The following is a 27,582-nucleotide window of genomic DNA, read 5'->3' as shown; positions in this document are numbered from 1 at the left end:
ATCGGATCAGCGATTTTGCATTCGAAAGAAGAGACGAGCAGCGCCAGCAACGTAGGTAAGCTTCGTTTTATTAATTCCACTGTTTGTTTGTTTGTTTGTTTGTTGTTGATCTTACGCAAGTTCTCTTATTTTGTATGTGTTTTTGTTTGTTTCTTTGTTTCAGGTCCCCGCTCATATCCTGTGCCTCACCGTGGCGAGCGGGTGAAACAAAGAACGGTGCACACCCGAAATTAATATCATTGTTACATAACTCCAACTCCCTCAGTCTTGGTTTAGGCTGTTTTATCTCTTGGCTTTTTGTGGATACGTTCCGGCTGTCTTCACACATTTCAGTCTCCATTTGTCATAATTCATAAAGACCAGTTAATTTCCTCATGTTCGCCATCCGTTCTACCGATTTTAGCATTGTGTTAGGTATTTATACCCCTTGATTGAGGGACTATGCTACAAGCCGGAAGGTCGCGGGTTCAAATCCCGATGAGGTCATTGAATTTTTCAATTCACCTAATCCTTCCAGCCGCACTATGGCCCTGGGATCGACTCAGCCTCTAACAGAAATGGGTACCAGGAATCTTCCTGGAGGGTAAAGGGCGGCCGGCGCGTAGGGCTGATGACCTTGCCGCCATCTATGAGCCGATTGTCTAGAAAATGTGGGAACCTCGACGTCTCACAACCCTATGGGCCTCCACGGCCTGTTACAGGGATACCTTTACTTTTTTATATTTATACCTCTTGCAAAATATCTGTGAACGAAACTTAATTTTAGACTACATTCTGGTACACAACTGCCACATTACATTCTGACGTAAATATATTAAAATGGTGCTGTCATCTGGGTTCTGATGCCGTGTAGTCTGGTAAGAGTTCCCCGGAATTTTGAATACCTCCATCTTCAGGGTCGAGGAGTAAGTTTGCTAATGGCTTGCTGCTTCCTTAGCATTATCTTCGACCCTGAAGATGGAAGCACTACGATATTCCGAAACGGCTTTGGCTTTCTACCGGACTACACGGCGTCATATTTCAGAACATAGTACTCTTCACAATTACCGCTGCGACAACCTCAAATTCAAAGTTTTTTTTATTGCTAGTGGGATGAGGTGACAGGAGGTTGGAGAAAACTGCATAATGAGGAGCTTCATAACTTGTACTCTTCTCCAAGTATAATTAGAATTATCAAGTCAAGGAGGATGAGGTGGGCAGGGCATGTAGTACGAATGGGGGAGACGAGGAATTCGTAGAGGATATTGGTGGGAAAGCCAGAAAGAAAGAGACCACCGGGAAGACCAAGGCGTAGGTGGGTGGGCAATATTAGAATGGATCTTAGAGAGATAGGATGGGATGGGATGGATTGGATAGATCTGGCTCAGGATTGGAACCAGTGGAGGGCTCTTTTGAACACGGTGATGAACCTTCGGGTTCCATAAAATGCTGGGAAATTGAGTAGCTGTAGAATTGGCGGCTCCTCCAGAAGGGCTCAGCTCCATGAGTAAGTAAGTAAGTAAGTAAGTAAGTGGGGTGGGACTAAGTCCCTTGTACTGCGGCCACTTCTGGTCTATTGTACCAGCCCCAGATGATAGGTGAGGGTGATTGTGGACATTGTGGAGCAGTTGGTGAATGAAGATTGGCAGGGGAGACCGAAGTATTCGGAGAAAACCTGCCCCAGCGCCACTATGTCCACCACAAATCCCACTTGACCCGGGCCGCTGCGATGGGAAGCCAGCGACTAACCGCTTGAGCTTTATTTCTAATCAAAATTGAAGCTGTCCCCGTGCTTAATTAATTAAATCGTGTGGGGGAGTGGAGGTATCGCTCCACCATTCTTTACCCAGACACTAGCTACAGGTGAGTGGTTAGCTTCACGCCCAGTGGAAAGAACTTCCGCTACCTACCGAGTAGGAGACTGCGTGAGCAGCAGTGTCGGTCTGGACGCTGTGGAGTAAAGTCTCTTGCCCCTTCCGGGAATTGAACGACGGTCGCCCAGCCGACAATCCGTCGTTATATCCACCGCGCTATGTCGACTGTACCTAAGTAACGCGACCCTTAAAAGTATCCAAACCGAAAATGTGACGGGATTTTAGTGCAGGTTTACCGTGCCGCATCTGGTTGTTGTTGTCAGGTAGTTTAGGGCGCTGCTACTTGCGGACGGACGGACAAGAGGAAATTAAACAGGTGGTTCTGAAGGGCACCTAACAAGGTCCGTGAATCTGGCTTGATACTAACGGCCCTCTCTTGCGCCGTAACAAGCGTGCAGGAGGGAAATGGTGACGCAGGTGCCCCCGACCTCTCCCAAAGCAAAGTGTCCCGTGACGTTCTGGTCCTGTGGAGGTGTGATCACTCGCTGCTGTGCGAGGGCACGCTTGTGTGGGAATTAGTGCATCGTTCTTTGGCCAAACGGGATAAATATGCATATTGAAGTGATAATTCGAAATAATTCTGTGGTAACAGGGTGCCCCATCCGTGGCTTCTGTCAGCGCTCTCGAAGGCTGCTTGATCATAACCAAATTCCAATATTACAAGCCAAGATGCAGTTCTATCAGCCTGAAATTCTTTATTTGTTTACCCGTGCGGTGTTGACTTCCTGGCCATTGCATTTACATGACAGTTTCGCCTCGAAATATTCTGCGCTGTGGTGAACCCAAATTCGCTTAAAAAACACAGAATTAGGTTCCATTTGCACATTGCAACCCTATAAAGTCATCTGGAGCCGTGTTTTGACAACGTAATCGTCTCTGAAATCCTCTTGGCCTTAAACAGGAGCCACGAATGCAACATTGTACCCTGCGTAATCCACAGGACTTCGGCAGCCTATGAAATAAGAAGGCGAAAAATTAAAACTGAAAATAATTTACTGTATTATACCTAAATTAACAGCAGGAAGGTACCGAGGAGATTGGCACAGCGGTAACACTTTAGGTAGGCCGCACACCGGCATGCGTCAAGACACGATGACTGCGTCATGACGCAAAGAAAGAAGCACAGCTGAAACGAATGAGATTATGAAAACCGCCGCACACCGGTCTGAATCATGATGCTGACGAATCACGAATAAAGAAAGACTGCGTCTTTTGTCCTACGTCCTGTTTCTCGTCTTGACGCAGTTGGTGTGCGGCCGCCCTTGGACTCTCATTCGGAAGGTTCTCGGTTCGAATCTCAGCTCATATATCTCGTATACTGATTTTCGTGGTTTTATTCAAACTTTCCAGGCAAATGAGCTGTAACCTCAGAGTGAATGTAGCGCCCAGTAATCTGGAGATCGCTACGTCATTGTTACAAAGTTACTAGATCTTGTTCTTAACATGAGATGTGATCTCCTGAATTCCATACCAAGCTCTTACTGAACACACAGGGCATTTTCTGTAAGGGTTCCTACTCGAGGGGTGACCTACCCTTGAAGTTTTTACAAATTACCACATGAAGAGTAAGATTTTCTGGGTTGTAACGCCGTGTAGTTGAGAGACAAACGTTTCGAAAGAACATATCACCTCCATCTTCAAGGCCGAAGAGTCAGCTACGCGAGGAAGAAGCTTACCGGTTACTTCTACTGGTTTCTTGCTTGGCTTAACTCTTTGACCCTGAAGATGGAGGCCATAAGTTCCTTTGAAGCACTGACCTCTCTCCGAACTACACCGTGTTACAACGCAGAAGACCGCATTCATCATTCGTACCGCCATGAAAACCCAAATTCCAACAGAAATTTCCACACGATTTAATACACAGAAAGTGGAATTTTTCTGGCGCCACTGAGTCAACCTGCTCGGTACCGTGTGGCTGAATGTCCATGGAAAACAGTCGCCTTCTGCAGTGTGATTATGTTCTAGACAGATCATCAGTAGCGGTGCAAGGTGTGAACTGGACACAGCTTGAAGTTGTGTCACCGAAGCCGTGTGAAATTTCAGGTTTGGTGATTCTTGGCTTATCTAATGTTACGTGGTGATCTCTGAATTATCATTAACTGGAAAATGGTTTTGAAGTAAGTGTTGTCATCTGTTTTAGGGTAGCAGAGCACCACATACCTCGATGGGTCAATAAATACCACAGATGATTCAGTCAGTCAGTTTCCCCAAGATTCACGGAACACGAGTGAAACGAAATATGACTGAGTGTAGACAGGGTATGTCGGTTATCTGTAAAGTTCTCCAGCCTGTCAGACTGCTTCAACCTCGAGCAGAAATGGCTTTTTCAGAACTGGTTTAGCAGAGCAGCCCAGGGAATACCCAACACATACGGTAATCAGGGCTGGAAATGAGGGTAGATGAGGGTTGACACCGTCTGGTTTGTTTCAGGGTGCTTCATTTTCAGCAAGATATATCCAGGGCCCCCCTCCCTGACCCATATTTGCAGCCTCCTTTTTAAGCAAGGTTTACCTTGACTCCCCCCCCCCTCTCAACAAAATTACGTCAGGGGGTCACAGTTTACAGCTGCCCAGGTGACCGGGGTGCAGTGCAACAACCTACCCTCTCTACAAATGCAAATCATGTAAGGGGAAAGAACTCAAATTTGTGTTATTAATTTTTTTAATGTTTTGTTTAGTTGATTTTTGTATTGAGTTTATGTTTTCATTTATTAATAAATATCTGTAAGAGTGTGTAATTACTGCTTTACTTAGCTCTCCTGCATTTTCTTTGTCAGTTTAGTAATTATAGGGCATGGAATGGTTTGTAGGAACAATATTATGCTTGGGGTAAATATGGGTTCGATTTATGACGGCTCTCCAGGAAGCCTTCCAGCTTCCGACTGTTTTAACGAAATCGTCACGGTAACGTTTACTCACTGTCATTGAATTAACGCTCTGGGTGTGTATGAAGAAGGCTGTTCGTAATGGAGACACTCTATTTTCCGCAGAATATGAACTGAAATTTTAAATTATTTAGATGAACTTCAGGCTTCATACATTTAAGGAACATATGGTACACATCAAATGCCTGTACATAACCAAAATGCAAAATGCAAAGCATTTAAAGCAACTTAGCAAACCATGATATTCCTGTATTCTCAACTGCATATGATGCCAACTTGAAACTAATAGCCATCACTTACTGGTCAGGAAACCCAAAACAAATAGGACAGACCAGGGCATAAACAGGAGAATATTGAAACAGATCTAAAAGAAACAGGGTGAGAGGAAGTGGACAAGACTCATCCAGCCCAAGAAGCAATCTAGCAGTAGGTTCCTGTAAATATGGTAATAAACCTATAAGTTAAATAAGAGGCAAGGGTTTCTTGAACAGCTAAGCAACTACAAGCTTCTCGAGAACGGCTTTTGGTACACCAAACAAGTTAAAAGGCTGTTTGTTCGACATGAATGAACAGTTATGTTTGTACATAAAAACTGTACTGGGAAAAATAATAAAATTATTTACCCTAAAACTTTTGGTGGGGAAAAAATGTTGTCTTCTAGTTAAGATATATATGCATGGCCACCAGCAGAGAATTGGGAGGGAGGGAAGCCTGGCATGTCCCTCCCTTCCAAACAAAAAAAAATCAAACCTGAAAAAAATTAAAATAGACCAAATACTAACACCAAAAATAAAATTATTTTTAAATATGAATTTGTGTAAGATGTTACACAGAGAGCCACAACTTTAGGGCAATGTGTAAAATATTCTCAAATTACTTAAATAGTAAATATGTAGGCAAAGTTTTTGGTTCCCCTCCTCCACTGGAAACAATTCTGAGAACTCATGTACATATACTGTGATAATTCCTCAGCACAGTGACAAACGCAAGAGAACCAGTCTAGCGATATTGTGATAAGATCCCTCCTGTTCTATTTCTGAATGACAACTATTTTAAAAATATTTTTACTATACAGAGCAAGTACTTGAGCTGTGGCCATGCTGTTTATGTAGTTTGGGGACTTAAATTACATTAATCGAACATCACTACAATGTTGCACACGTGGCCCAACTGAGCAAGTTGTGCGTTTAATCTAATGATTAGTGGAGAGTTAAAATGCAGGTGCCAACCCTACAGCAAATGATTTAAAATCCCTTATTCCTGGATAAATGAACTGTTACCCCTACAAATTCAACTGCCAACCATGTAGTACTGAGTGGCCCATGGTAAAAGTACAAATCCCTTTATTGTTGTTGGAACTTGCATTTTGTTGTACACCACACCATGGTAAGGGCAGGCCACACCACAGCTCAAGCATTTAGTTGCTGGCTTCCCACCGGGGCGGCTCAGGTTTGATCCCGGGTCTGGTCAAGTGGGATCTGTGGTGTACAAAGTGGCACTAGGTTTCCCCTGCCAAACTTCATTCCACCAATTGCTCCACCATCACCCTCACCTACCATCTGGGGCTGGTACAATAGGCCAGAAGTGGCCGCAGTACAAGGGACTAAGTCACACCCCACTAGCAAACAAAAATATATCAGGGTTACGCTATATTCATCTAGCTCAGCATTGGGAGGGGGTGGGGGACCAATGAATCTTTGGATTCCATTAAAAGTGAGAATGTTTTGACTTGGTAACTACTATTAGCTTGTCAAGGCCTCTGCTGTGTGGTGTCTTAGTAAATATTACTACAAGTTAATTTGGATACTTAGAGACATTCTCATACAGAATGAGTGTTCACAGATTGCTTCGTTTTGGCACGGTGACTTGTCTCTACTGTTATACAAGTATCTACAGAATCTCATTCAGCTGTACCACCAATATGCTGTTAAATGTATGCAACTGAAACATATTTCCAGCAATAAATGTCAAAATCATTTTACCTTGATTTCATGGTACAACACAGCAAAACTGAATCTCCACTGCATATGGTTGTATGTCACAAGGCTACTAAAATAATGGTAATCACAAAAAGTGTTAACTCTGGCAGTTCAAAGATCAATTAGAGCAACAGCAGCAGTCAATTTAATTGCTTCACTGTTTTTGTCTGCCCAACAGCAGGAAAAACAAACTGATTCCAGTGGTGACAGGAAATGTTTCATTCACAAATAATTCAAGTTCAGACAAATTCAAGAATCTTATCTCCTTGAAGAGTAGCTGAAAAGCTTTGAATTTAATATCACATATCACGTGGAGATCAGGAAACAGTGTTCTCAGATTGGATACTGTTCATGAGGAACGCAATAGGACAGTCGCACAACAAATCAAAAAGAAACAAAACTGATAGTATTGTGTGAAAACTTTTTATTTGTTGTTGCTGGTATCGCTACATGTTTCAAACCTTTTCTTTGATCATCTTCAGACATACATGAATACTATTTAGCTTCTGAACTGCATCATTAATCAGTATGAATTCATACTGTGTCCATATGATTATTCTATACTGACAATTATATCTTAATTTTAAAATGTATTATATATGTAATATGAATTCATATTGATTAATTATGCAATTCAGAAGCTAAAGAGTATTCGTGTATGCCCAAAGATCACCCAATAAAGGGGTCAAAACATGTAACCATACCACCAACAATGAATAAAAACAAATGTTGACATGGTGTCTATTTTGTTTCTTTTTGATTCTTTGTTGTACGACTGTCCCAAATTACATCTTCTTCGTAAATAAAATACGACAGGATGCAGACCACTAAGCACGAGGAACTCCACAATAATTCCTCTGCGATAACGAGTGACGCAGCCCCCCAACCCCCAAACACACAGCTTCTAGGAAATTTCAAGAACTGAACTGGAGAATCTGACAAAAACAGGGAAATAGGCCGACGTTGGCCCCTGTTACCTGTCTTCATCAGTGCTCCAACTCAAACTCAGGACTGTGACAGAGTTACAATCTGTGGGCAGGTGCAGTAATGTAAGTTTACTCTAATCCAGACACGTAGAATACACGTTTCCTTAATAATGTATTTACAACTTTACATTAAAAAAACTGACACTTGACTAAAACATGAGCAGCAAACAAATGAACACACATGCAAATATACACAGATTTGGAATTCATTGCACCTGTCTATCAAAACACTTCCCTTACTAATACAATATCAGGTTGGTACTAAAAAAGCTTCAGAACCAACACACACATGCGAGTATGCATGTGCACGCCACACACACACACACAAATTTAATGAAGCACATCTTCTGGGTTGGAGTAGGATACAAGATACAAGAAATTGCATCTACATGAGCAACAGGAAATAGAAACATTAATCATCCCTGCTTAGAATTAAATTATGGACAAATTTTGATCCACATATTTACAAAACATTTAAACAGTATTTAACCATCCCATAAAGTCACGAGGTGGAGTGACAAAGTCACTCCATTTGATCCTTTCACACCCACATCTCAAACTGTCAAACTGGACTCCCATCTTCAGCTGTTCAACCTGCAGCCAAGCACCATCACTATGTACACCTGAACATTCTGAACACAACTTTCCACACCTTGGCATAATATGAACAAAATTTTGGAATTCACTAAGAAAGTTACCAAAATTGCCATCTGTGTAACATAATGGACAATTTTACAAATGCCAGAATAAGAACAGAGAATATGAAATTTTGATACTGAATTAGCTTTTCAACCTTTCTCCTTCGCATTTACTTAAAAGAAAATGTTGTAAATTACAAGAACGAGGAATTGGTCTGCAACACTTCACGACCATGAAATTTTGGCACTGTTACAATTTGAGCAATGCACCTCGGTGGGACGGGCTTGAGCACAGTGGCTCTACAGTTTGCCCACGAAACACAACACAGTGAAGTCTCACTAGGGCTGAGCCCAGTTATACATAATCATTGGTTCCGGGACTCGTAAGTGGCTCCTGGGCCTGCAACACAAAGACATTACATTCACACACATTTCCACTGCATTTAATTAAATAAATGTCGTACCACAACTGGCGCCAATGAAACCTGCAAGAATTTGACATGAATAAAGTCTGCTGAATTTTCAAAAGAAAACTGTCCTGGTCTTTACCATCATTACTTAATTTGCACTATGAAATCTACTGGCACGGCAATTTATGTACACTTACAACAAGTTGTCGCTATAAAAACAAACTCTGTCAGACATTTCTAACCTCAGTAATTTTAGAAGTTCTGGAAAGGCAGTTACAAATACTAACACACTAAACTTAATACAATAAGAATATGCTCTACATGATGCCTAGAGGTATGCCATGAACTTTTCTTTGGCAAAGGTGGAGGGACTCAGGCATGCTTTCAAAGCCATTTACTGCTGCCATTTTGTGCCCCTACTTATAACTACCACCAATTGTGGCTGCTAACACACATAACAATGGAACAGCAAGCACTAGCCATTCATGTATAAGGGTAACACTTTTCTTGAGAAATCAGAAAAACTGGGAATTATATTTCAACTGATCCACTCCATAAGCAAATGTATGTAGACTCACCACAGGTTCATAGAGTCCCTGCTGCATTACAGCATTATGACAGGCATGTAAACAAGTTGCAACAAGGGGTATAAAGCATTTTACAGTATTACATTGCTATCAAAGTTTATCCATATTCACAATCTACACACACTTTGGTTTGGCACAGTGCACAACTAATGACTTCTTCAACCGACACAGAAAATAAAAATCAGTCTTTAGCCATAACAGCTGAAGTGACATCAAGAAAAACACAACTGTTCATAAAATGGGGCTAAACTGACACATGAACTCATGGTTAGAATACGCCTTCAAGTTTCTGTAACAATGCTAGGTTCCAGCATTAGAACTCATGACTGACGTTCTGCTGCCGCCCAGAACACTAACAAAGTGCAACGCACATGCCTTCAAACCAACTCTGATAAACATTCTAGTGCGAGATCAGTTTCAGAAACATCATTAATGGAGGACAAGGCTTAATCTATAGTGATTCTTAGAGAGGGACACACTCAAAATGAAAGCAGCAAGACTTTCAAATACTGATCATGGCCAGATGAACACAAAAAGGGAGGCAGATACAGTATAAACAAACTGAAAAGCAGAAGATTCAAAATGCACCAATATTTCAAAAATTGGTTTTGGTTCTTGCCTCACTGTCACTGTTAATGCATATGAACAAGAGTCTAAGCAGCTGCATAATGAATCAGCTGGTGATCTGCTGTATCCCATCCATGAGAACATCCAGACATGCCCAGCTACAGCACCAGAATTCTATGTCCAAATCATCGGAATTTGTTCAAAGGCAAAAACTGTTTACAATCTTGGCTGGAATCCACTAGTCAACCTACAACCCCTGCACTTTGTCTCCAGCGCTCAAGCAGCTATAACAGAAATATATGAAGCCAGAGACAGTGCATTTGCACTTCAGTCCCCTATTGACATTCAACTTATTTTATCATTCTCACTTATTAATATTATTATTTACAGATCTGAAAGAAACTTCATATTAGAACTTTTCAGCATAACCCAAAGCTGGTATACCATTAATCAAAGATGAGGGATACAAAAAATGAATTTGCATTCAATAACTGATTACTATCCTTGATACCTGATCTCTCTACTAGTGATAATGTGAAACATGTTATATGGTAAGAGTGTAGTTTCAGGAGCTATTTAAACTACACAGTTGACATGGTGTTGAATACTTAATCAGCTAAGAAAGAATCTGTCAGTTAGGTGATAAAAGACGTGACTCCATTTGAGAGAAAGAAAGACAGCTTCAGACAACTGCCAGGCAGAGTGAGGGGTCAGAGTACCAACAAACTGGGCGGAATTCATGTGAATGCCAAGCTTCAGACTTGGAAAATATGACCCTGACCCCTGTCTATGTCCTGTCACCTTGCTAATAGTGGAGTGGACTTCGCAAACCATGATGATAAGTTTAGCTGGACATGAATGGAAAATGTATTTCTCAAATGTTTCTGTATTAATAATACGAACTTCTGTATGAAACTGATGAATGATAAATTTCACGATATNGTGCCTACCCCCCCCCCCGGCTGCCCTTTGAAAACTGAAAATGTTGCTGGAACAAGAAAATACAAGCAGAAAAATGTGACCTGTGTGAAGTTCAAGAGAGATAAACACTAAGAGAATGTATAAAGAGGCACAAGATAAGGTGCGCAAAGTTCTCTTTATCTTGAGTACAGAAGCTGACAAACACCTGCATGTTGCAAGGATGTGAGCAGACAGCCCTAAAGAGTCCAATCCACTATTTGCTATAACCTCTAAAGCTGCAAGCAAACATTTGCTACCCTGAGTCATGTCTGTTCTTGTAAGTGCTTCAAACTAGCTCGCAATAATTGACTGATAAACCACTGAACTGTTTCAATCTGTGGTGCAGCATCCAACACAAAATATGCCTGCTTGGTTTCAGAAATGCAGATGCAATAATACTCCCCTTCCAAGTTCCAAGTAACAAAGGATCCTAATTAATTTTGACACTTAACCATTTCCTATCATCTGTCAGAATGCTTCTGATATTGTTAATTTTCCTGTACATGTCCACTGCACAAGCCTTATGACACCTTCATGAATTTTCAACTTGATTTGCCCAGTAAATAAAATCATTCAATGAAATTCAGATCTTGTGTTTTTATTACACTCACCTGATTCAATGAGACTACTGGGTGTTTTTAGTTGTTACTTTGTGAATCAGTTAAAATTTTCAAATCCACATTTGCCTCAAAGCATAAACTTGCAAATGGATACATATTGTGACATGTCACTGCATTGCCAGGCAACGGCTCAGTAAACATCCCATGAGACAAGCACGCATCAATTGCACAACAGGGTTATGCAACCCACTTCTAGGCAACGGCTCAGTAAACACACTTCCACGCAGGCGCAACGAAGTCTTATACCAAAAGTGCTTAGCTATCATGTGAGTTAGTGTTTTATATGTGGTCTGCGCTATGCAACAGTAGAACTGTGTTTTCTGTGCTGTCCGTGATGTAGCTTAGGAGAGTTCTTAGTTGGGTTCAAGGATGATTGAACAATATATGGCAAGAAGACTTCATAGTGATTTGAAGTGCTAGTTTCCGTGTTGAGCTCCACTGCTAGGAGACAACCAGTGAAAACTGAGAATCCTAGTGTGTGCAATGATTAACTGTAAATTGTGTAAATCAGTGATAATGCTGTATTAAGTGTGATTAAGAGAACCTGTAACCGACGTGCTGTCAAATCCAATGATCCGATCTGTATAACCCATTATTTTTGTTACATGTACCCCCTACACGAAACAATATGAACCATAACTACTAGCAGTAGACCAATCAGCTGCTGTGCTAATGATAAAACTTTAAAATTCTGGTACTTTGGTTTCTGCATTACTGTACTGTACTCAACAGGGTTAAAAAATCTGCACACATTTCGTACAAATTTTGTTCTCAAACTGTTCCAGAAGAAACAAATTCCACTTTGATACATAAATGTCTTTCAGACCAGTAAATGTTTTCCCTTTGTGCCTTTCTCGAGACTGCGAATTACTGAAATCACAACATTTTCAGGTTTGTACCTCTAGACTATTCACGACATCAGACGATCTGTACTGTTTCATGATGTCACTTGCTTCAACCACAAGACATTCATGCCTCAGTTGTACCTCATTTCAGATGAGAATGCTGACGTATTAAGCAGTTCTTATAAAACAACTCTGAAAGCACTTACACTTTGAAACCATTTCAGGCCAAAAAAAAAAGCCTGAAAATGTCCACACACTGAAACAGTCCCCTGTGAAGGAACCTGAAAGTGTGAGATCTGAGGTTCAAAACCTAAAAATACCCACATATTCAAAGTTGTGGCTGAATGAGCCTGAAAATGCCATTTTCATATACTGATGTGCGAGCTAGCCTGCAGATGGCAAATATGCAATTATCTGAGGATGCAGCTGTCCATAGCGAGTGCCCTCACCTCCTCTCCAACTGTGGCCGGATAGATTCTCTGTGGCTGGTACTGGTTCTTCTCCAAGGAAAACTGATCTTCAGTTGTCTTGCGATAAACTGGGTTATCAAAGTTCATACTTGTCACGTTTCTGTGAAGGTAATGGCGATACACGACAAACGCAATCTGTAACACAGTGTTTAAAATTGACTTAGGACTTGTACATTGTGGCAACAAGAACAACCCACAATAGGATCCTCAAAAACATAAACTCAAAGGATGAAGACTTCAAGACAGGATTCCAAAATGACAGCAAGGTTGATTTTATAATACCAGAGAACAAAGGGCAACTTAACTAGAATGGATCTTTGCAGTAACTGATTTCCATGTAAAAGATGTGTTAATGTTATGCAGTAGACCTTCATTATACTGCAACTTTGATCATGTCCCCCAGTACAATCACATATAGTTTATGTCATACATATTTTGGTGAAATATTTTAGTTACCGTCTAAGGACGGCCACACACCAAATGCATGAAGACATGAGACAAGGAACACAGTCTTTCTTCATTCGTGGTTCAGACTCAAGTCTGCACACTGATGTCTGCAGCTTATCACATCTTCTCTAGTTGATGACATGACGTTGTTCAGTGAGGAAGATATTCTAATGTACAGGTAGCAGAACAAGTACACTTTAACATAAATCTTCTCATTTTGTGTGTGAGTGAGAGCAGACTTGTATGAAAGAGCTTATGCTCAATGTGTATAATAGTGAATTCAGTCATTAGCCCATTAAAATAAAATTAATCAGTGCACTTACCATCTATGTTTACTTCTTTTGAAACTGCATGCCAAGCTTTATCAACCTCCTCCTTGTCTGAGTGGCCCAGGGGACAAATAATCATATATTACAGGAAATTTCTCAGCCATCTGCACTATTTTAATATTTATTTGTTCTTCACTCATCTTCAGTAACATACACTGGTGCTGTTCCTTGAGTGCTGATGTCTATTCTTAGCATAGAAAACGAACATGCTGAGTCATGCTGCACATGTCAACGGCATCATGACTCAGACCGGTGTGCGGTGTGCAGCGGTCTTCATAATCTCATTTGTTTCAACTGTGTTCTTTTCTTTGCATGTGTCTTGACTGTTACACATCTTGATGCCGGTGTGCAGCGTACCTAAAGCTGTAGTGTGCAGCTATAGAGCATGAAGTCTACAGTCTGCTATAGATAGCATGTAATATGTTTGCAGCTTCTCTAACCTTTGGATTACTTTGTTCCAGCAGAAAAATTGAACTGTTGACCAGAGCCCAGAATGTACCTTAAATTTCATCTCAGTGTATAAATACCATATACATAAATAATAACATGGATTAAAAAATCAGATTGTTAGTTTCCCTTAGGGCACATCCACATTTCTCGTGCTTGTCGGGAGACTCCTCTGGCTTTTACTTGTGCTCGTAAATCTTTGTCCATACTACTTCAGTTGCTCGCCAGGCTTCAGCGCATGAGGATCCATATATTTACTCATAGTGTGCATAGGCTGTAGTCATATTTTAATTTATTGGCCATAGTTTTTAAATTAAAAATTTAAAATTTTGTCTTGTGACTTGTCATATCATCCACATTACTCACAAGCATAGCAAGTCGCACGAACACAAGTAATGTGGACGCACCTTTACAACACCGGTACTGAGCCTATCCCAACACTCGTCTTACTGCATGTTAATTCAACCTTGGGAATTCCTACTACAATAAGATCTTTTATTATGCAGTACCTTGCTTTAATCAGCTCAGTGCTTTTGCCACACGTTAGTTACTTCACGATCAGAGCTGCAATGGCTGACACTGAGTAGCAGTTGCCATTATGGTTCAATATGATGCTGACAGTGGATTTTGTATATGACCCACACAAGGTCACAACTTCTAGCACATAAAGGTATTACTAAAGTTGGGTCTTCAGAATCCCTTCCAAACTGTAAATCTGTCAAAAATATTGTCTCTTTACTGAATGGGGGCTAGGCTAGAACACACACATCTGGGAGGTCTTACCCCATGTAAATTCTGTTTGCGATGTAATTAAAAAAAAAGTGTTTAAAATGAGCCCCCATACAGAAGTTGAAGCAATTTTAGAAATTACTCTGAAGATACTGGAGCCATCAGCACAAAAAAGTAAATTACATTTTAATGAAACACAAAAAATATGCAAGAAAAAGAAAAATAAGTCATGAGGAATTTGGCTGCAGCAAGCTCAGTCTGTCTAAGTGAGCAAACATTATCACAGCAACTCTTATAATCAAAGTAAACTGCTTTTACTGAGATCTGAGAGGGTAACATCACTGTCCAGTGCACAGAAACATTAAACTAAATAAAAAAAAGAAACTATAAAGACTTTCACAAGGCAAAGGTTTCACCAGCTGGTCTTATGAATGACACAGTTACCTAATGACCTTTCATTTTAGAAAGTCATATATATATTAAAATCAAATAAAAATGGGCAGTAGTTATGGAATTAGAAGGGAAAAGTCATGGTCTACTTGAGAGGATTGTCCCTGCAGGTGCATGAATGGAGAAGTTCCCAATGAAGGCAGGCAAACAAACAAACAAACAAACAAACAAACAAACAAACACCCACTCATGGAGCTCGGACCTTCTTGAGAAGCTGACAATTGTGCAGCTACTCAAAAAATACCCAGCATCTTATGGAATCTGGAGGTTCATTACGGCTTTCACAAAAACCCTCCACTGGTCCCTGTTCCAAGCCAGATTAATCCAATCCATACCATCCCACTATCTAAGATCCATTTTAATACTGTCCACCCACCTACACCTTGGTCTTCCCAGTTGTCTCTTTCCTTCCGGTTTTCCCACCAATATACTATATGCATTTCTCTTCCCACCCATTCATGCTACATGCCCTGCCCATCACATTCTCCTTGACTTGATCATTCTAATTTTACATGGAGAAGAGTACAAGTTATGAAGCTCCTCATTATGCAGTTTTCTCCAAGCTCCTGTCACTTCATCCCTCTTCGAGCTAAATATTCTTCTCAACACCCTGTTCTCAAACACCCTCAGTCTATGTTCCACACTTTATATCAGGGACCAGTTTCACACCCATACAGAACCATAGGCAAAATTATAGTTTTGTATATTCTAATTTTTATGCTTTTAGACAGCAGACGAGAAGAGAAAAGGTTCTGGATTGAATGGCTGCAAGCATTACCCGAGTTCAGTCTCCTCTTAATTTCCTCCTGAATCAGGTTTCGGTTTGTTACAGTCATTCCCAAATATCCGAACTGTGCCACATTTTCAAAACATCTGTTGACTATCTTTATGTCATGATTTTGCCCTACATTCTGGTGACGAGACTGCAACATATACTCAGTTTTCTCTGTGTTCACTTCTAGCCCAACTTCCTTACTAACGTCGATTAAAGTCTGTTTTTTTTTTCTTTATGGTATCTACATTATCACCCAGCAGATTCAAATCTTCAGCACAGACCAACAGCTGATGTGTCCCACTAAATTTCAGTCCCTGGACCTTCCTACTGGCAAATTTTAAAGGAAAGGTGAAAACGAGTGGTGATAAACAATCTCCTTGTTTTAGAACATTCTGGATAGGGAAATTATAAGGCAAATCTCTACCTGTCTGGACTTTACCATATGTTTCATTTAAACACATTTTAATCAGCCTAACTAGTTTCATGGGTATCCCAAACTCTATCAGAATATTGTACAATACTTCCCTCCTAACTGAACCATAGGCTTCTTGAAGTCTATGAATAGCTGATGTACTGTCTCATCGTACTCCCATTTTTTCTCCAATATCTGACAAATGCAAAAGATCTGATCTGTAGTTGATCTGTTATGTCGAAACCCACACTGATGATCCCCAACAGTTTCATCTATGTATGGACTTAACCTTGAGAGAAGAAAATTGGATAAAACTTTGTATGAAGTTGGTAGCAGCGATATCCCTCGATAATTACTAGTCGGTTTTATCACCCTTCTTGTGAACTGGTACAATAACAGACTCCTTCCACTGATCAGGCAATTCTTCCTTATTCCAAATAGAATGGAGTAGCTTATGGACCTTAGAGTGCAATATTTCACCTCCTGCTTGAATCACTACCTGACGATTTATACATAACCCAGAAGCAAACATGAATCTTCACCACTGTGAACACCTCATATCATACAAATGAGATGTAGTTACTAACTGCAGGTAAAACATAAAGTTGTCCCTCTGCTTAACTAATTAAGCACTACACCATGAAGGCGTATGGGGGAGTGGATGTACAGATCCACATTTTCTTTACCTCAGTACCAACTGAATGGAGGAGAGTGGTCCAGCTTCATGCCACGGATGCTTTACCCCCAGGAAAGAGATCATACTACCCATGAATTGGGGGTTGGGTGGACCCCAGAACCAATCTGGGCGACATGTGGAAGAGAAAATTAATGATCCTACCAGGACTCAACTCCCACCCCTTACTCGTCCAGCCATAGCCAGTCGCTATACCCACTACGCGCTCGCTATCCTGGCTCTGGAAATGAATAAGGGCAAACATAATGATAATGACAGTACAGACATTGCGTCTTACTTAAACATCGTTCTGATGTAGGTTCATAACTGATGGAAACTAACATTCACATCACAGCATGGCAATGGTCACGATCCTGAGTCAGTCTCTCTAATATCAATCTCAATGTTATCCTCCAAGTGGTTTCAACTTTAACTGTCTTTCCCTATCTTGGCTCCACAACCAAACTGTGAGTCCGAGAATGAATTGGACATTCTTTAACAGGTCACACATAACCCACCTAATTTTTACTGGCCTTTCTGGGGTATTTTCCTTTCATATAATGCACATTTTAGGCATTAAATAAAAAATACATGTATAGTTTCCGTTTGACTAAAAGCCACAAGCTTTCGCCTTTCAATCTACAGCAGCTGGACTAGGGGAAGCATTACAGTTAACACGTTTGAATAACGCACACGTTCCGTAACAAATAAGAAACGTCTGTGCCAACAATTTAAATTATCAAGTAAATCGAGATACTTACAGAAAACTGTCCTATATGTAAAATGTTTAATTTGTTCTGCAACTTCTGTTTAAAGTTTTTCACTCTGATAAACATTTACAGTTATTGCCAGAAATGAATGTCTTCATGTGATATGTCCGTTAGTGCTGTGAAATTCTGATGAAGATTTTGAAGTAGACAAATTTCCGTACGGCTTCGCAGTATGGACTGCAATGACAATTCGTTCGGTCGTACGTGGTATGGTACATCTGGGGTGGTGGGAATAAACAATGCAAAGCTAACGTCACAATTCCGACTCACCAGGGCTGCCAGGATGAGAACCACAATGCCCACAGCAATGACGATGCCCGCCACCAGACCGCTTTCCTCGTCCACGTCCATGGGGGGTTCGATGAGCTGCGTCACATTCGTGATGCCCACTGTAACAGGCAGAACAGTCGTTGCACTGAACCCCATTGAAATACTTCGAGCTTCCTCGCTGAATGACTTTCAAATACACATGCAAATCAACACTTCTGTTCCTCTTTCCACGGGAGAAAACAGATGAGCTTCAAGGTCCTTCCCCACTTCATTTTTTGCCAAGACTGGTGACGTCGATCTGTATTGCCTGTTATGAAAACATCGTAACTCATTGAAGGACTTCATCGCAATGTCCACAAAGCAAAGAGAAGAATTATTTTTTGTGTGTTCTTTGGAGATGTCAATAACAGGCTTTATAGCATTGAATGATTGGGTGATTTATGAACTGGAAAAGAATTTGCAAGAAGCGGTAACGGCCTAATCTCGGTACTACCCTTGCACTTACCTGCAGGGACTGAGTAAAACCACAAAACCGCCTCCAACAGTATAACCGGTGTCCCAACCGAAATTCGAACAAGTGCCACCGAAATACGAGCCTAAAACGTTACCTCTGCATGATCCTGCTTGGCCAGAACGGTAATGATGCAGTAGATGGGAAATAACTGAGAGAGTGGAGGGCAGAACGAAGTGGAGAAATAGGCTTGGAAGGATACAAATCATCTAAATAATACGACCGATGCTGAAGAGTACTCTAGAATGAACGCCGCGTAGCCCAGTAAAATTTCTCCTGCATTCGTTGCTTTGCATGCTATTATACCCTGAGAACTAATGTAGTAGTTCCTCCGAAACTTTGGCGGGCTGTCGAAATACACGATGTCACATCTCAGATAACGTACCACCAGGAAAACATCAAAAACATGGATTATGTTTTTGGCCCTGTCAGTAGTCCTGAAATATTATCAGTCATGTGATGTATGTGTGCTTCCTTTTGGCGCACGTGAAATGGCCTCCCAACACACATCACACTGTAGCAATATAGTAGTTACTGTACGACAGCTATGTTGCCAGATTGCGGCTGGATGGCTGCCATGTTGCTTCTCTGTTAGAGAAACAATCTTTAAATCGAGAAAGATTTCCTTATTTCTCAGAACAAAATGTTACTATGTTGAGCTCTCTTGGTGGCCGACTCTCAGCTCTTACATTCTTACACCAAATCCACACTGTGTAAAGTAAGCAACAGCTGCATTAACACCAACAAAATACTTACGTAATTCCATCTACAGAGCTGTCTTGCAACATACGCCATTTGCAATTCGTCTCGTCAAGAAATTCTCACCTATCTCCTTCGTATTTCGGATGTTCGGGGTACAAATCGCAGTTCAAAGGGTCGGTTATCCTGAAAGCCCTCGTCGTTTTGATCAGTGTCTCCGACCAAATGACGGCCTATCTCAAATTAGACCACAGCAAAAAGCATTGTAAAGTAAAGTCATTGAGTCTGACATCCCACGTCCGTAACATCAAGTCCAGTGACCGTTGCTTAGGCCGTGCCACACCTCAGAAGTACGTAACATTTCGCAATATGGCGGGATGCCGTGCCAATGGAGCAGCATAGACTGAACACTGCACCTTACTCTTCTGATTCTCAACGGTACTGACTTCCAGCAATTACATCTTTCAGGCATAGTGGTAACTATATATACCATCAGCTTTAACATAGAAATTCTACATCTTGTCCACATGGTGTATTTCCATGTTCCATAAAATTCTCACAAAAACAGTGATTATTTCCCCACACAGCATTAACTACTTTGCAATGTTTTCTGTGAATTATTTTTCTCACTCACTCACTCACTCACTCACTCACTCACTGATGGAACTGAGCCATTCTTGAGAAGCTGCAAACTGTGCAGCTCCTCAGGAACTTCCCAGCATATTATGGAACCCCATGGTTAACTACTGTGTTCACAAGAGCCCTCCACTGGTCCCAATTCTAAGCCAGATAAATCCAATCCATATCATCCCATCCTATCTCTCTCACATCCATATTTATATTGCCCACCCACCTATGCCTTGGTCTTCCCAGTGGTCTCTTTCCATCTGGCTCTCCCATCAATATTCTTTATGCATTCCTCTTCTCCCCATTCGTGCTACATGCACTGTCCACCTCATCCTCCTTGACTTGATCATTCTAATTATACTTGGAGAGGGGGCACACGGTAGCATAGTTGGTTTATGCACAATGCTACAAACAAGAAAGTTGTGGGTTCAAGTCTCGATGAGGTCATTCGATTTTTTCAATTGACCTAATCTTCCAGTTGCACTATGGCCCTGGGGTCGACTCAGCCTCTAACAGAAATGAGTACCAGGAATTAATTAAATAATTTTCCTGGGGAGTAAAGCACGGCCGGTGTGTAAGGCTGACAACCCTACCGTCATCTTTGAGCCGATTGTCTAGATAATGTGGGACCCTCAACGTCTCACAACCCTATGGGCCTTCACGGCCTGTTACAGGGATAGCCTTACTTTACTTTTTAATTATACTTGGAGAAGAGTACAGGTTATGAAGCTCCTCATTACGCAGTTTTCTCCAACCTCCTGTCTCTTCATCCCTCTTCAGGCCAAATATTCTTCTCAACACCCGATTCTCAAACACCCTCAGTCTATGTTCCACACTTTATGTCAGGGACCAGTTTCACACCCATACAGAAGAACCACAGGCAAAATTATAGTTTTGTATATTCTAATTTTTACGTTTTTGGACAGCACACTAGAAGACAAAAGGTTCTGGACTGAATGGTAGCAAGAATTACCCGAGTTCAGTCTCCTCTTAATTTCCTCCTGAATCAGGTTTTGATTTGTTGTACTCGTTCCAAAATATCTGAACTGTGCCACATTTTCAAAACATCTGTTGGCTATTTTTATGTCACGATTTTGCCCTGCAGTCTGCTGATGAGACAGCAACATATACTCAGTTTTCTCTGTGTTCACTTCTAGCCCAACTTCCTTACTAACGTCAATTAAAGTCTGTGTGTTTTTCTTTATGGTATCTACATTATCACCCAGTAGATTCACATCTTCAGCACAGACCAACAGCTGATGTGTCCCATTAAATTTCAGTCCCTGGACCTTCCTACTGGCATATTTTAAAGCAACGGTGAAAAGGAGTGGCGATAAACAATCTCCTTGTTTTAGAACATTCTGGATAGGGAAATTATAAGACAAATCTCTACCTATACGGACTTTACCATATGTTTCATTTAAACATATTTTAATCAGCCTAACTAGTTTCATGGGTATCCCAAACTATCAGAATACTATACAATACTTCCCTCCTAACTGAACCATAGGCTTTCTTGAAGTCTACAAATAGCTGATGTACTGTCTCATTGTATTCCCAATTTTCCTCCAGGATCTGATGAATGCAAAAGATCTCATCTGTAGTTGAGCTGTTACGTCGAAACCCACACTGATGATCCCCAACAGTTTCATCTATATAGGGACTTAATCTTGAGAGAAGAATATTGGATAAAATTTTGTATGAAGTTGATAGCAGTGATATCCCCCCAATAATTATTACAGTCAGTTTTACCACCCTTCTTGTGAACTAGTACAATAACAGACTCCTTCCACTGATCAGGCAAGTTTTCCTTATTCCAAATAGAATGGAGTAGCTTATGGACCTTAGAACGTAATATTTCTCCTCCTGCTTGAATCAGTTCTGCCAGCATTTCGTCACTACCTGGCGACTTTTACCTTTCCAATTTTGCAATAGCACTTTCAACTTCAAAAGGGCTAGGATCAGGTACTAATGGCTCAGCAGTATCAATTTCTGTCTGCCTAAATCACTGACCCTATGTACATTCAATAACTGAGAGAAGTAGTTCCTCCACCTATTCAAAATGTTGTGGGAATCTGCAAGATCACCATTCTCATCCTTCACTAGGCTGGTAACCCCTCTCAGAGTCATTTCCTCTATACAAGTCTCATTCTTACTGTTTGTCCACCTATTCACAATTTTGCCTTTCAGGTATTTCCTCTTTTATTCCTGAAATGCCTGCTGGTTTCACGTCTTATACTGTTCAGATTATCCCCATTTAACTCGCTTCGGTCCTGTAACCACTGCAATTTGGCTTGTTTCCTTTGGCCTAATAATTCTGAGCATCCCTCATTGAACCATGGCTTATGCTTCTTCAGTTGATAATAACCTACTCTCTCTGACAGACCTTTTTTTTTATTCTCTCTAATAGTTTCCCAAGCTTTAATAACATCCACCTCAGTGTCTAAGATTTCCAAAGCTACAAACCTATTTGAGATTTCAACATGATACTGCTCCTTACTCTCTGCCTTGTTTATTTTCTTGAGATTGAACCTCTCCATATGACTTCTGTGCCTTGGTTGCTTACACACTGCCAGTCTTGTCCTAACCTTAGCCACCACCAGGTAGTGGTCAGTATCACAATCTGCTGGCCTGATCAGACATCAAGAATACTTGAATTCTGTCTCCTGTCCACCAAAATATGGTCAATTTTGTTGTGTGTCTTCCCATCAGGAGATGTCCAGTAAATTTATGCATGTTACGATGTGGGAACATTGTACATTTCACAGTAAGATTTTTCTATTATCATTACTAATTTTGTGTAAACTCTCATTCCTGATTGTTGGTTTCAAAATGTCTTCCCTACCTACTAAACAATAGCCTTTTCAGTTTCTCATTTTAGATATTTATCAAGATTTTATAAATGCATAATACTAACAATTGATCTTGGACATTTTGAGGATTACGATCAATTACATTTTAGTACATCTTTCCTAGAGGAGCTTGGGTAGTGAAGTCGGTATAGTGACTGTCTATGGGCTGGACAACTGAGGGGTCGGAGTTTGAGTCCCGGTAGGTTCAAGAATTTTCTCTTCTCCAAATAGTTCAGACCGGCTCTGGGGTCCACCCAACCCCCTATCAAATGGGTACCGGGAATAAAGTGGCCGGGGCATGAAGCTGACTAATCACCTCCAGCTAGTGCTGAGGTCAAGAAAATGTGGATTTATACATCCGCTCCCCCACACACCTTCATGGCGTAGTGCCTAATTCACTGAGCACAGGGCTTTTACCTTTAATAACCTTCCTAAAATATCCTGCACCTTCTCCACCAAATACACAGCCCAGCCCAGCACAGCCCCAACAGGGGCGCACATCATGGACTTTGGAAACCATTACTCTACAGCCTTTGGAAGTAGCATCAAAGTCAACACTTCTATCAGAATGACAACATGCAGACCATACAAATGTCTGATTTCCTTTTGCAATTACACTCACTTCTGTTGATACAGAATGCCTGTTAATATTAGGGTCTTCTCAGACATGTCATAGTGTTGGATTCAGCAGTAAGCCATGTAGGCTGCCTCTGTGTGGATCTCCAACACAGTCACACAGAGCAACAGACAGAACTTCATGACTGCGCCTGATTACAGACTGCACCACTCAGTCCTCTGTATAACTGAGAGTTCCTTCCACTCACCAGTCACCTATACTAAGGCTAGAAAAAGATATCCCACGAGCAGTGGGATGACAGCACTCAATTCTTCCCCCTCATACCCCATACTCCAAAATGCCTGTTGCTAACTAGCGTGCCCATGAACAGAGAAATGTTTGACAGCTGGAGGGGAGTACAGGGAAGCATAACAGCTCATGGGAGATGTGAGAGGGGTTGATCCATAGGATTTCCTTCTGAGCACGACTTAGCAGTATGATAACTTAAAGAATAACACACGTACATACACACATCAAGACTACACAACCACACTACAAGCACATATATGTGATATACACTTTGCAAATATTCTGGGCAGAATGTTCAAAATATACTAAGAGACAAGTTAGTTACTGGTACAACATAAAACATCTGTACAGATGGCATGCACATGCATCCGTTTGATGCTGGAGAACATACAACACCATCATAGGTACACTGTTTGCTATTTTGGTTCAGGTGAAGAGATTATTTTGGATTGTGACTTAACCCAAATTCCTTTTAGACCAACCAAGGATATCCCCTGCTGAAACAGTCTCAAGGTGGACTTCTCAGGTGATGTCCTTGGTGACCTAATGAAATGTGAATAACCTTGGTTGAATCTTGGAGTATAATTGAGTGATTTTTACCTGTTGCATTCGTAGGACTGGTGTGGTTCAAACTGAGGTCGGATACATGGCTTCCGTTAGTGGGGAACACAGCTGTAACAACATACTGGGATTTGCAAGCTTGCATGCTTTAAGACCATTGAATGTCTGGGTCCACTGTGGTGCTTGAGTGGCAATTCTGCACATTACAGATTCATGCGTAAGAGGGGTGATTCAACAGTTAACGCTTTTCATCTTTCATTGGACACTCTTGCATTCTGTAATGACGAGGGGACAAACCGGATAGCATAGCTTCTGCCGTCATAGCACATGTGCATCTTCTCAGGGTTACCATAAGGCCATAAACAGATCACTAAAACTTCACCATGACATTATGTGATTTTACTAACTTGTCACTGAATATTTTGACATGCATTAAATAAAATATGTTCAGAGGAGTTCTGGGGCCTCACATGGAGAGCATGAAGCTGATCACTCGCCTCTGTATAATGCTGAGGTCAAGAATCCACTTCATGTGATGCTTTGACACAGAAACTAACTTTTACTTTTTAACAACATTATCAAATTTGTTCCCTACATACTGGTATTCAGGCCAGAGCAAAAGTTGAATTCCATTGCCAGTTAGTGTGAGCAACTTCACAGTTACTATGTTCCTCTTGAAATGTTTCAACCATCAAATAAAACTTCAACTCCCTGAATGCATGACCATAAAATATCCACTACAGCAAAGCCATTTCATGTATGCTTTCAAAATAAATGTCAGTTCTAGAACAGTGTCCAACAACAAAAGCCCAAGAGGATCACACCTCCACAACAGCAATGGATAAAAACAGATAAAACCACAATATCCACGCCTGCAAGAAAACCTTCCCCAGTGCCCTCCATCCACTACATGCATCCGGAAGCAGCCTGTACTGATTTCTCTGCTTATTTTGTAACACATCAAACTGAAAGAAAAAGCTTGACATCGCATTACGTGGAGGAACAGATTACTGATGAATGAATGAAACTGACACAGTGGAAATGCTGAATGGCATGAGCTACTGTGATCAGCAGCAAACCCTACTGCCTGCACAGGCAGTATGCTCCTCTCAGATGCTGTTACCTATCTATGAGAACCTCACATTCCAATGAACTCTTGTGGGGCTGGATAATACTAGGAGCAAAGTATCTGCACTGGTGTTTTTACATTTTTATGAAAATCCTGGAGGAACATCTCCTAGTCGCCCTGTAGTTCAGACACACAGGAGCTGTTCCTTCCCTTGTTCTTGGTGTATACATCCACAGTAAACCCAGACATGTTCAGTTTTCATTTGTAGAAAAGTCTGCTTGTTACATGCTCATTACACTTGTCATGAGTGCGTCTTACAAACACTGTTGCCAACTGCCACACAATTTTAAATTCACCCATCTTATGTGGACCATACACATATAAATTCAACATCCTTACAGTTGAAATGTATTCCTGATACAAACGTGTTTACAAGCGACAGACTCAAAGTTTCTGCAGACGTGTGCAGTGAGTGCAGTTTCAGTCAGTCTATTGCAGTGGCAAAACTGTGTCCACCCAGTAAGACACACATCATTATGTCCCCTATTTTGGCACATGCAGTATAAAACTCTCCTTACGGGCAAACATGAACCCATGCATTTCAACACGTCATCACAGTACAACCAAAACATCTTCTACAGTTTGGTAACATTCCAACACTGCAGAAACAAAATCTACCTAAACCCTAAAAAAGAATCCACAAGTATCCAGCAGCATCTTCTCATGGTTGAATGGTTAATTAAGGAGGGGAAAGATTTCAGTCCCTCAGTACTGCAGCCTCAAATGGGCATACTACTATGGGCAGAGGTGAGACTGACTTGAAACAGGCCTACTGTACCAGCCCAGGTTGAGAGATTATATGAAGCACTGCTGTAATGAAAACTGGCAGAGAACATACCACTTGTGCCACTTTATTCACCACAAAATCAAACATGCACTGTCCTGTTATTGAACACAGACCTTAATATCGGCCTCCAAAGTGATAAACTGCCAACTAACCACCTGTGTCATCACACAGGTTTTTAAGTGCATATCTACAACAGTCAGGATTTTTTATTTGAAGCTATCAAATTATACCACATAAAGTATCCATTTCATCTGCCCAAAAGTATCCCTTCACAAAGTCACGTGGTATGCAGTTGCATCTGACCATTGCCCATGGTACAGAGTCTAGTACTTACTTGGGTGCGAATTTGTATTTCTGGAGGACACCCCTGATCCTGCCGCACTTGGAGAAGTTGCTGTAGTCTTGACTGTAAACAAATCCAGGCATGAATATCAACATAAACATGCAAGTGCAGACCCCATGTCATAATTTTCATTTATTTAGTAACAGTGAATCAAGTGGAGGATGAACAGCAGAAGGGTTCGGCACAAGTCTGACATTATCAGCCACTCCGACTCCTGGTGGCTGGGGGAGGGTAGTAACAGGAAATAAGCATGTTTGGTGATATCAGACCAATTTATATCAAAATTTAACAAATGCCACATAGTCCTGAGACCTTGCCTCTGAAAATGTACCACTCTACCACACACGTGATCATAACAAAGTTACACGTAATGGTGGGAAAGTAATCAGAGCCATTCAATGAAAGAACTCTCCACAAAACTCAATCCACCAGCATATTCCACTGTCTACTTTGTGTCTTGTACTATGCAAAAGGTCCACCTCAGAACTACAGATGTGTCCAACAGAACTGCAAACACATACCTTCATCTCCACACATAAGTCCATCTGCCAGCAGCCGCAGGCCATCTGGACATGCACACGAAATTTTAGGTGACCGGAAGTTGATCTGGGGTGCAGGGAGACATAAGTGTGAGCAGTGTCCATTCACCGCTTGGCAATAGTTCTCACCATCTGGTTGTCGATATGGATGATATACATGGATTACCATGGGGTTCTGCAACTGAGCCATGCCAACACGACAGTTATATCAATAACGAATTTCACTTGACAGTTTGTTCACAATGTACAAAAATAAAACCTCATGGCTACTGTACAAGGTGTGGCAATAAAGAAACCGGATTCATGCTCTAACCCTTTATTAAAAAAAAATCAGACAGTCGAAATGTTATCCCCTTCAATGTAGTCCCCTCCCCGATCCCTACACCGCTCCATGCGAATTTTCCACTGTTGGAAGCAGTGCTGCAGGTCATCTTGTGTTATGCTCTTCAAGAGTTGCGTCGCTTTTGCTTTCACTGCATCCACGGACTCGAACCTGGTCCCTTTCAGCGCAGACTTGATTTTTGGGAAGAGAAAAAAGTCGCACGGTGCTAGGTCCGGAGAATACGGT

At 41.2% G+C, this 27,582-nt stretch overlaps 1 protein-coding gene across 5 annotated transcripts in view; it reads right to left on the bottom strand.

Annotated features, from left to right (window-relative positions):
- Positions 1-7,795: 7,795 nt before the first annotated feature.
- The window catches only part of LOC111863570 (very low-density lipoprotein receptor), a 116,799-nt gene continuing 97,012 nt past the window's right edge, over positions 7,796-27,582 (bottom strand). For 3 of the 5 annotated variants that reach the window (XM_023850000.2, XM_023849999.2, XM_023850003.2), the window contains 6 exons: positions 26,997-27,195; positions 26,467-26,538; positions 24,256-24,327; positions 18,102-18,220; positions 12,779-12,934; positions 7,796-8,740 (listed from right to left, as the gene is read on the bottom strand). In XM_023850000.2, coding sequence (XP_023705768.1) covers positions 8,696-8,740; positions 12,779-12,934; positions 18,102-18,220; positions 24,256-24,327; positions 26,467-26,538; positions 26,997-27,195 — 663 coding nt within the window. In that variant the 3' untranslated portion in view covers positions 7,796-8,695. The remainder of the gene's footprint in view (positions 8,741-12,778; positions 12,935-18,101; positions 18,221-24,255; positions 24,328-26,466; positions 26,539-26,996; positions 27,196-27,582) is intronic. The other 2 variants (XM_023850001.2, XM_023850002.2) reach the window with 2 other exon arrangements.

Source organism: Cryptotermes secundus, unplaced genomic scaffold (assembly GCF_002891405.2).
Source record: "Cryptotermes secundus unplaced genomic scaffold, Csec_1.0 scaffold184, whole genome shotgun sequence".
NCBI lineage: Eukaryota > Metazoa > Arthropoda > Insecta > Blattodea > Kalotermitidae > Cryptotermes > Cryptotermes secundus.
This window is presented reverse-complemented; position numbering and strand designations above follow the sequence as displayed.